The sequence below is a fragment of the Ochotona princeps genome, chromosome 16 (genome assembly GCF_030435755.1).
Source record: "Ochotona princeps isolate mOchPri1 chromosome 16, mOchPri1.hap1, whole genome shotgun sequence".
In the NCBI taxonomy this organism is placed as follows: domain Eukaryota; kingdom Metazoa; phylum Chordata; class Mammalia; order Lagomorpha; family Ochotonidae; genus Ochotona; species Ochotona princeps.
In genome coordinates, this window is record NC_080847.1 from 48641848 (window position 1) to 48653401 (window position 11554).

Consider the following 11554-nt stretch of genomic DNA (forward strand, 5'->3'; position numbering starts at 1 on the left):
GTAGGTAAGGTAAAAAAAATTTCAACATTCATTGCTCTAATAAACTTGCCTTCTAGAATGACTTCCTAAAGTTCAACATGGCTTAAGTATTGGCAACAGACTTCTAAATATTCATCAGCATATTCTTCTCTTAAATAAACCTCTTACGTTTAGTTTTGAGCATGAAGTAAGAGATTCCCACATTCTAAACTTTCTCTCCAGAACTTAACAGGAAGATTCTTATAATTAAGTTACATTATGAATCCGTTGATGATATGTAAGGTGTGAATGTTGTCTGAATGCCTTCTTACATTCCTTACATTTGTAGGGTTTCTCACCAGAATGAATTCTCTGATGCTGAGTAAGTGAAGAATGGAGTCTGAAAGCCTTTCCACATTCTTTACAGTCATAAGGTTTTTCACCGGTGTGAATACTCTGATGTTGAGTAAGCTGTGAGAGCAACCTAAAAGTCTTCTCACAATCCTTACACTGATAGGGTTTCTCACCAAAATGAATGCTCTGATGTTGAGTAAGTTGTGAGAACAGTCTAAATGCTTTCCCACACTCCTTACAATTATAAGGTTTCTCTCCAATATGAATGCCTTGGTGGGAAATGAGTTCTGAGTAACGACGAAAGAACTTCTGACACTCTTTACATTCATAAGGTTTCTCACCGGTGTGAATTCTCTGATGCAGAGTTAGATGATAGCCACGACTGAAGGTCTTTCCGCATTCCTTACAATCATAGGGCTTCTCACCAGTGTGAATTCTCTGATGGAGAGTCAGTTGCTGCCGCACTCTAAAGGCCTTTCCGCACTCTTTACACTCAAATGGTTTCTCACCAGTATGAAGTTTGTGATGTACTCGAAGGCCTGTACTACACAGAAAAGCCTGCCCACATTCCTTACACTCATAGCGCTTTTCAGCGGTGTTAAGTCTCTGATGTCGAGTCAGGTGTGCATACTGCCTAAAGGTCTTCCCACATTCCTTACATTCATAGGGTTTCTCACCAGTGTGAATCCTCTGATGAAGATTAAGTTGTCCTCGAACTCTGAAGGCTTTCCCACATTCTTTACATCCATAGGGTTTCTCACCTGTATGAACTCTCTGATGTACTCGAAGGTCTGAGCTACATGTAAAAATCTTTCCGCATTTTTTACATTCGTAGAGTTTGTCCGAAGCATGAATTCTCTTGTGTCGGCTAAGGTGGGCACACTGTCTGAAGGCCTTCCCACACTCTTTACATTCATAAGGTTTCTCACCAGTGTGAATTCTCTGATGAAAAGTAAGTTGCTGGCGGACTCTGAAAGCCTTCCCACATACCCCACATTCATAAGGTTTCTCTCTGTTATGATTTTTCTGATATAGAGTAAGAGAAGCTAGTTTTCTGTAAGTGGGTACTTTTTCAGGGGTGGTTTTTGTCACTTGCCTGAAATGTATCTTGTAAGGAAAATCTTGTCCTTCAAACTTTTTATATGCAACGTCTTTTCCAAGAAATCTGCCATCAAGACCACGACTCCTAATTCTTTCTATTATTTCCCACTGAGATAAACTCATTTCATATGTATCTTTTTCTTGAAATAACTTTTTAGTGTCATACCTGGATTCCAAATCTAAAAGAAAATAAAAAACACATGGTATATTATTATTCTAAAAAAACAAGGAAGCAAATGAAAATTTGTTAATAAAAAAAAGTATAACATAAAATAAAGGTCACAGTAAATGTGTTTATGATATCACGAGAGGAATAAAAAAAGATGAATGACAATCAAATTACTGGATGCAAAAAAAATCTGAGAGTCCCAACTCACCTTTTCAATTTTAATAAAAATTGCAGATGGCTTTGCACCCTTTCTATTTACCATAAGCCATTAACTCAAGTCACTCTTTCCTTTGCTCCCCATTTGCCTCTTATTTGCCTTCTCTGGGCTCCTACTACATGTCACACCCCTGTTATAGCTATTCACTATTTAATTCTCTAGTAATCTTATGCTGGGTTTACATGGTAGCTAGGTTTCTTTCACACATTACGCATCATCTTTCAACTTTTAAAAAAAATTACTTTAATTTGAAAGGCAGAGTTATACAGAAAGGAAGTTTCCATCTACTGTTCATACTCCAAATAACCACAACAGCTAGGTCTGGGCCAGGCAGAAGCCAGGAACCAGGAAGTCTATTTCAGCTTCCCACATGATGGAAGAGGCCCAACTACCGAGGCCATCTTCTTCTGTCTTTTCAGCTAATTATCAGGGAGCTGGATTGGAAGCAGAGCAGCAGGGCCTCAAACTGGTGCTCATGCAGAATGTTGATGTTGCAGGTGGTGGCTCAGTCCACTAGGCCACAATGCCAGCCCCACTTATAATAGTACAATTAAGAAAAACTGCCCACATTAACTTTAACTAATTTATACCCTTTGTTTTCTACACCAATAGCTTATGTTTGGCTACCCAACACTTTCCCCAATCTTGGTACTCACTAATTTCCTCGTTTATTATTCTCTTTAAATGTTTGTGTTTTAAGATTTTATTCATTTATTTATTTTTTTGAAAGACAAATAGAAAAAGATCTTCTACCTGCTGATTCACTTCCCAACTGGCCATAACAGGCACAGCTGAGCTGAGCTGAGCTGATCTGAAGTCAGGAGCCAGGAACTTCTTCCAGGTCTCCCACACAGGTGCAGGGTCCCAAGGCTTTGGGCCATCCTCCACTGCTTTCTCAGTCCACAAGCAGGGAGCTGGATGGAATCCCAGCTGATGCAAGGCAAAGATTTAGTCACTAGGCTATCACACTGGGCCCTCATTATTCTATTTACTTTCCTAAAACTTCCTCAAATACAGAAACAAATTTTCATTTACCAGTGAGTAATAAATCAATAATAGTAATAATAATTAAATTTCTGTAACTAATTAACAATTATTGGATATTTTTCCCTGACTCTAAGTATATCTTATTCCATTGACTAATCTTTCTAATTTTTTCCCCCTACAGAAATATGAAGCAAGCACATCTCAGCTATCAAGCATATATGAATATAAATGGAAAGTAATTTATTTACAGTTAACCATTCTTCCAACCGTTTCTTCATTTATACACGCTGTATCTCCCCTCTAGCTCAGTTTTTACTTTGTACTGTCATAACACGAATTTTGCTCTCTGCCTCATTTCAAAACCAGAGTAAAGGGAAGTTCCATTTGAGGCCAACGTAATGGTTTAGTCAGTTATGCTGCAGCCTGCAATATCAGGCTCAGATAAGAGTGCCAGCCTTAAACCTGGACGCTCTGCTTCTGATCCAGCTTCCTCCTAATGTACCGGGAGACCAGCAGAAGACGGCTTTAGTACTTGGTCTCCTGCCATTCATGTGGGAGCCCCAGATGCAGTCCTGGGCTCCTGTTAAGTTAGGTATGATATTTTAATCTGTTTTATTTTCTATTTTAGTTGAAATAAGATTATACAGGATACAGAATACTTATAACCAATGCAGCTCTCATTAATACCAAGATTAATATAGAAAGAAATCTGAAAATGTTAAAACTTTTGATCACAGAATTCTATTGGTAACAATAAATAATCCACATCAAATACCAAATTCTAATTAAATACTAAGTAATTCTCACATTCTAATGTTACTGCCTGTGTCACCGAGGAACCAGAAAAACCGAAAAGTATGTATTTGCCCCTTTATCACAATACGTAACTTGTGTCCAAATCCTTCTCAGATGCTTTCTCTTCCTAAATTGGTTCCTGTCCACGCGAGGTAATTGCTTACAAAACTATCCTCTTCATCAATTTTCCTCTCAGAAATAATGCCTTTATGTTGATAAATACGTTCTAATGCCTCACATTTTAGCGTGCACTCCCTGAAGTTGGTATCTATTTCCTTTTTGCGGCAAAACCTTTTCAAAGAACTGCTTATTTTGTTTTCACTACTGCCTCACATTCCATTTTGCTTTGTTTTTTTTAAAAAAGATTTATTCATTTTATTACAGCCAGATATACACAGAGGAGGAGAGACAGAGAGGAAGATCTTCCGTCAGATGTTTCACTCCCCAAGTGAGCCTCAACAGCCGGTGCTATGCCAATCCGATGCCAGGAACCTGAAACCTCTTCTGGGTCTCCCACACAGGTGCAGGGTCCCAAAGCATTGGGCCGTCCTCGACTGATTTTCCCAGGCCACAAGCAGGGAGCTGGATGGGAAGTGGAGCTGCCGGGATTAGAACCGGCGCCCATATGGGATCCTGGGGCACATTCAAGGAAAGGACTTTAGCCGCTAGGCCACACCGCTGGGTCCCCATTTTGTTTTTAACTTACATTAACTCTACAACTGGAGTGGAGAGCTTGTTTCATTCAAGGACTATCTGGATATTTACATTACTTAAAGACCATACAAAACTATCAATTTAAAAATAAACTTGACAGGACCTGGAGCAGTAGCCTAGTGGTTAAAGTCCTCGCCTTGCATGTGCCAGGATCCCATATAGACATTGGTTCATATCCTGGCTGCTCCACTTCCTGTCCAGCTCTCTGCCTGTAGCCTGGGTGATGGAGGACAGCCCAAAGCCCTGGCACCCTGCAGAAGAAGCTCCTGGCTTCAGATCAACTCAGCTTGCAGCACATGGGGAGTTAGCCAGTAGATGGAAGATCTGTCTGTCTCTCCTCTCTATAAATCTGCCTTTCCAATAAAAATACCTGAATCTTTAAAAAAGACTGCATCAAAAATAAGCCTGATGGAGGAATGAAGGGAGGAAAGTACGGTGATCTACTTAAAATTGTATCTATAAAAAACATGAAATCCATTCTCTTTTTTTTCTGAAGATACCATAAAGAATTGACAAAACTGGGCTAAATCCTTGCCTTGCATGCGTCAGGATCCCAGATGGGCATGTTCATGTCCAGGCTGCAACATTTCCCATCCAGCTCCCTGCCTGTGGCCTGGGAAAGCAGTAGAGGATGCCACAAAAAGCCTTGGGGATCCTGCACCCACATGGCCGACCCAGAGGAAGCTCTTGGCTCCTGGGCTCAGCTCTGGCCATTGTGGCCACTTGGGGAGTGAAACAGCAGATGGAAGATCTTTCTCTCTTCCTTCTGTCTGTATATCTGTCTTTCCAACAAAAATAAATAAAAGCTTGAATAAAAAGAAGAATCTGCAGGGGGCCAGGTAAAGAAAAAAATTCGTAAAATTAAGTTGATGTTACACATGGCAACACAGTGCAGCTGTTGCAGGAACTGAGGCCCACATGGTCCTACCAGAATCTCTTGAAAACTGGCTCTCTTCCTTGACCATCCTGTCTAAAGTTACCCCCACTCACTCAGTATCATTCTTCATATCCTTGCCTTATTTGCTTTTTTTCATAACATTTAATCACTTCAGGATGTTTAGCAATCCATCTATTTGCTTACACTTTTACTGTGTGTCTCTCTGTCTACCATGTAAACCTCAGGGAAGCAATGAAGACAAAATCCATAAAAGTCAAAACAGAGAGCAGGAGTTCAGCATCTAAATTCAAGCTACAGGTACAATGGTTGTCACCGAGGAAGTAAGCTCTTCCCTGCTGAAATGGAATGAAGCTACATATGCGAGAGAAGAAACGTGTGGTACATGGTACTTGGTTTTCATCTAGATGGAATCTCCTTGAAAGCTCACACTGACAAGTTCTGCTTTCTTACCAAGTTTCAGGACTGTTCTACGAAACCAACTCTTTTTTTTTTTTAAAGATTAATTCATTTTGTTACAGCCAGATATACACAGAGGAGGAGAGACAGAGAGGAAGATCTTCCGTCTGATGATTCACTCCCCAAGTGAGCCGCAATGGGCCGATGCGCACCGATCCGACGCCGGGAACCTGGAACCTCTTCCGGGTCTCCCATGCGGGTGCAGGGTCCCAATGCATTGGGCTGTCCTCCACTGCTTTCCCAGGCCACAAGCAGGGAGTTGGATGGGAAGTGGAGCTGCCGGGATTTGAACCGGCGCCCATATGGGATCCTGGGGCTTTCAAGGCGAGGACTTTAGGAGCTAGGCCATGCCGCCGGGCCCACATAACCAACTTGTAAGAAGTGTGTCTCCTCGCCAACAAGTAGGTCAGTGCCCTGCCACAGTGGCTGGCCTCCACTTGGTGGGAACTGACTCACCTAGGCTCCATCTTCTTTTCTCACCCCTCACAACCATCCAGGGCTCCTTCCCCTGTTCCAGTAGTGTAATCACATCTGGCTTAGAAAAGGAACATCCTGTTTGAAAGGAAATAACAGAACATAAAAATGGAAGTACCTGATCATGTGTTTAGAACAAAAATAGCTATCAGGAGAGAAAAACATGTTATAGTTACTTTAAGATCACAATGAGAAATAAGATCAGGGTGGTAGGGACATGGTTTTATTTTAATTGAAACTTATACAGGCTGCCTTTTGAGAGTGATACTTGAAGGCAGTGGTTTCAAATTTTGCCTGCGACTGAGTCCCTAGTGCAAATAATTTAAACTCCCCGTGCTTCAATTTTCTTCGTTGTAAAAGTGTGGATAATAGTATCATGTTATTATATACACGATTGTTATACGGCTTAATTTAACATAAGTGTTTAGGACAAAGTAAGTACTATATATTTTAGGTGCTATTTGCAAATATTTTGCTCAGGAGAAAATAACAAGTTTATTGCCAGGATATTCATTCAATGTTTCTTTAAAGATTTATTTATTTTTATTACAAAGTCAGATATACAGAGAGGAGAGACAGAGAGGAATATGTTCCATCTGATGATTCACTCCCTAAGTGAGCGCAACGGCCGGTGCTGCGCTGATCCGAAGCCGGGAACCAGGAACCTCTTTCGGGTCTCCCATGCGGGTGCAGGGTCCCAATGCTTTGGGCCATCCTTGACTGATGGTTCAAGTCCTGGCTATCGCACTTCCATCCAGCTCCCTGCTCTAAGAGCTTCCTCTGGGTCTCCCATGTGGAGGATCCCAAGGCTTTTGGGGACATCCTCTATTGCTATCACACTGGGCCCTTCAGCTGGGTTTTAAACAAGACCAGGAATTCAGCACAGTGAAGTCTCTAAATTACTTAATGCACATAATCTTACCCAGTGACACCAAGTTGCTGTAGTTCTCTAATATCACATCTCTGTACAGACTCCTCTGATTTGAGTTTAAGCATTCCCACTCTTCCTGAGAGAAGTCCACAGCCACATCTCTGAACATCACCAAATCCTGAAATGACAAACCCATGTATTATTGATAAGACCCAATCAACTGTTTTTAAAGTGGAAGGATTTTTCAATGAATAGGCTTAGGAGCCCACGATGAAGGTAAGCAGCAGCAGAAAAAATGTGTGCCTGAAACAATTATTATCTCTATGTTCTTAAAGATTTCTATTAATGTACTGTAAGGGGCCCAGAGAAGTAGCCCAGCAGCTAAAGTGTTCACCTTACACATGTGGGAATCTCATATGGGCGCCAGTTCTAATCCCAGTGGCCCCACTTCCCATTCAGCTCCCTGCTTGTGGCCTGGAAAGGCTGTCAAGGACTGCCCAAAGCCTTGGGACCCTGCACCCACATGGGAGACGTGGAGGAAGTTCCTATCTCCTGGTTTTGGATCGGCTCCACTCTGGCCATTGCGGACACTTGGGGAGTCAATCAGTGGACGGAAGATCTCTCTGTCTCCCCTTCTCCTTGTATATTTGACTTTGCAATTAAAAAAAAAATCTTTAATGCACAGTAGGGTTTGGGAAATGTTTTTGGTAAAAGGCAATCTCTTCGGCTTTGCATACCACAAATGGTACCTGTTGGATATTCTTCCCCATTTTTGGTCAAACACTTCTTTTACAATGCAGTCAACTTGCAGGACGTACAAAAATAAGCCATGGGTTCAATCTGGCTTCCAGGCCAAGTTCATAGTATCTATAGTTTGCCCACCTTTCCAACAACCAAAACTTCTCTTTTTTTCTTTTCTAAGATTTATTTATTTTAATTGAGAAGTCACATCAGATTTCTTGAGAGGAGAGGCAGAGAGAAAGATCTGCTGGTTCACTCCCCAAATGACCACAACGGCCAGAGCTGAGCCGATCTGAACCCAGGAGCCAGGAGCTTCTTAAAGGTCTCCCATGAGGGTACGGAGTCCCAAGCTTTTGGGCCATCCTCTACTGCTTTCCCAGGCCATAAGCAGAGAGCTGGATAGGAAATGGAGCAGCCAGGATATGAACCAGCACCCCAATGGGATCCCAGTGCTTACAAGGTGAGGATTTAGCCATTAAGCCTTTGAGCCATTGTACTGGGCCCCAGCCAAAACTTACTATATATTTTGGAATTTCTAAAATTATTCACTTTCAGACATGCTGAGGTATTTTCCAATCATAACTGAAATACATTTAAAAGAATACTGCTTTCTAAAGATTTTTAAAATTCTCAGTAAATGTGATGTATTAGAATTAATTTGCTTTTAAGGACCAGAAAACAGTAACTTGGAAATCTTTCCCTCGAATGATCTACAGAATTATTTTTAAAAAAACATAATTTCTTGGGGCTAGCACAGTGGCATAGTGGGTTATGCTGTAGCCTGCAAAACTCACATCATGGGCACAAGTTCAAGTTCTGACTGCTCTGCTTCTACACTTGATCTTAGCCAAAAGACTAAAAAGCGATGACTGTACGCGTTTTTAAAATACATTTTTATTTTGACTTTTGAATTATGTGGTACAATTTCGTACAGGCTGGGATTCCCCCCAAAATCCCACCCCTCGACAGATTTTCCCCATTATGCTACAATGGTGTAGTCCTTCATAAGGAATCATAATTCTGTCAGGATGACTGTACTCTTATTCTAGTCTAGCTCCCTGCTAAGGTGCCTGTTAAAGTAGCAGAGGACAATCCAAGTCCTTGGGTCCCTGCCATCCTTGTGGGAGACCTAGATGAAATTTCTGGTTCCTGGCTTTGAGCTGATCCGGCCCTAGATTAGCCATTTAGGGAGTTAGCCAGCAGACAGAGGATCTCAATCTCCTCTTGCCCTCATTCTCTCTGTAACTCTTTTAAAGAGAATGACTATTAAAAAAAAAAACTTCCACAAAGTTTTTTTCCAGATCTAACTTTTCTCTAATGTTATATTTTAAATTATATTACTTAAGTTCATATATATATATATATATATATATATATATATATTTTTAAAAGATTTATTTATTTTTATTGGAAAGGCAGATTTGCAGACAGGAGAAACAGAGAGAATGATCTTCCATTCACTGGCTCATTCCCGACATACAATGGCCAGAGCTGAGCTGATCCAAACCCAGGAACCAGGAACTTTTTCTGGGTCTCCCACACCAGTGTAGGGTTCCAAGGCTGGGGCCGTCCTCTACTGCTTTCCCAGGCCATAAGCAGGGAGCTGGAAGGGAAATAGAGCAGCTGGGATACAAACTAGTGCCCATATGGGATCCTGGCACAGGCAAGGAAAGGACTTTAGCCTCTAGGCTATTGTGCCTGGCCCTATATTACCTAAATTATAAAATTGAAACATCAAACATGGTAGGTAGTTCAATTTAGATGTGTTGTAAATACAAAATACAGATAGCTGTAATACTGTCTGAAATACAGACAGTAAAGACTTTGAAAAGGAGGGGCCAACACAATGGCAAATGCCAGCATCCCATGTGCTTCATGTCCCAGTTGTGCCAATTTCTATCCAGCTCCCAGCTTATGGCCCACGAAAGCAACAGAAGATGGCCCAAGTTAGGCACCCACTTGGGAGCCCTGCAAGAGCTCCTGGCTTCAGATCGGATCAGCTCTAGCCACTGTGGTCATCTGGGGAGTGAACCAGCGGATGGAAGATCTTTCTCTGTCGCTCCTCTCCAAAATTCTATCTTTCCAATAAAGATAAACACGCTTTTTTTTTTAAGATTTTTTTTTTTTGGAAAGTCAGATATACAAAGAGGAGGAGAGACATAGAAGAAGATCTTCTGTCTGTTGATTCACTCCCCAAGCATCCATAATGGTCAGAGCTGAGCCAATCCTAAGCCCGGAGCCAGGAGCTTCTTCCAGGTCTCCCATGCAGGTGCAGGGTCCCAAGGCTTTAGGCTGTCCTCGATTGCTTTCCCAGGCCACAAGCAGGGAGCTGGATGGGAAGTGGGGCCCACTGTAACCAGCACCCATATGGGATTCCGACGCATGTGAGGTGAGGACGTTAGCTGCTAGGCTACTGTATCAGGCTCACAAACTTTGTTTAAAAAAAGGAAATTTCAGAATAACATGTGACAATAATCTGGAAAAAAGAGAGTTTCAAATACAAACACCAACTTACATGAGCCATTATTTCAGCACTGCAGGAACTGGTCAGTTTTCCTCAGGGTTCATTTACTGTAGAAGCAGAGTCCACAGAAACCAGGGCTGGTAGAAGAAAATGAAACCGTGAGAAAAGAATGGCCTCAGAGGGCCCGGCGGCGTGGCCTAGCAGCTAAAGTCCTCACCTTAAAAGCCCCGGAATTCCATATGGGCGCCGGTTCTAACCCCGGCAGCTCCACTTCCCATCCAGCTCCTTGCTTGTGGCCTGGGAGGGCGGTCGAGGACAGCCTAAAGCTTTGGGACCCTGCACCCGCATGGGAGACCCGGAAGAGGTTCCTGGTTCCCGGCTTTGGATCGGCGCGCACCGGCCATTGCGGCTCACTTGGGGAGTGAATCATCAGACGGAAGATCTTCCTCTCTGTCTCTCCTCCTCTCTGTATATCTGACATTGCAATAAAAATAAATCTTTAAAAAGAAAAAATGAGTGAAATATTTAAAAAAAATAAATAAAAAAAAAAAGAATGGCCTCAGAGATTCCAATTTTTAAAAACCTATTTTACTTCTCTGTTTCTACCCACAAACCCTGCCACCAGCATATAGACAAGTTATGAAAGGTAAGAAGTAACTTACACAAACATATATTATCCTCCCTGTAATCACAAGGAAATCTGCCTTGCAAAAGGACTGACATACAGCAGAGTCCCCCCACAGCGAAGCACATGCCCAGACACTCGGGCAGGTGGGCTTCCGTTAACCTCCTCTTCCACCTGGGGAGGCTGGACAGACAACAGGCTCCACAGACCTAGTCAGGCAGATCTTTCTCGTGTCTGCCCAGACTTGAGGACAGAAATGGCATATGAAAGAACTGCTCTGATTTTGCTACAACCTGGAATCATCTGAAGATTTTTAAAAATACATGGATGCCTGTCCCAACCCCAAATACTGATTTAATAATCATAGTGTAATTCGGGATCGGGATTTCTAGATTAAAATCTCCCGTGGGTGATTATCAAGCACAGCAAAGTTTGGTAGTCAAATTGCAATATGCACCAGAATGCCCTGGAAGGCTTGTTAAACCACAGATGGCTAGGATCCACTCCTAGAGTTCAGTGTCAGTAGGTCTGAGGTTCAGCTTTCGAATCCACCTTTCTAGGAAGTTGCAAGGTGATGGTGATGCTAACTGGGTCAGATACCTCTCTGGGTATCTCTGCCCAGTAGCCCTGACCACAGCAAAGCTGCGGCAGCATGGTGGGAACCCCTCTCCTAGGCTCACCTTGCACTCTTAGGCCCTCAGGGCTCTCAGAGCTCAATGCCCGCTTTTTT

At 42.3% G+C, this 11554-nt stretch overlaps 1 protein-coding gene across 2 annotated transcripts; it reads right to left on the bottom strand.

The window, feature by feature from the left end:
* Window positions 1-207: 207 nt before the first annotated feature.
* Window positions 208-10340, bottom strand: LOC101536041 (zinc finger protein 30 homolog). 2 transcript variants are annotated; one of them, XM_058674403.1, is made up of 4 exons: window positions 10251-10340; window positions 7046-7172; window positions 6106-6201; window positions 208-1592 (listed from the first exon to the last, which is right to left on the bottom strand). In XM_058674403.1, exons 1-4 carry the CDS (start codon window positions 10257-10259, stop codon window positions 226-228), a joined length of 1599 nt encoding a protein of 532 aa, XP_058530386.1. In that variant the 5' UTR covers window positions 10260-10340; the 3' UTR covers window positions 208-225. The 2 variants fall into 2 exon arrangements, with proteins under 2 accessions (XP_058530386.1, XP_058530385.1); XM_058674402.1 differs by lacking the exon at window positions 10251-10340 and having other exon boundaries at window positions 7046-7190.
* Window positions 10341-11554: the final 1214 nt, after the last annotated feature.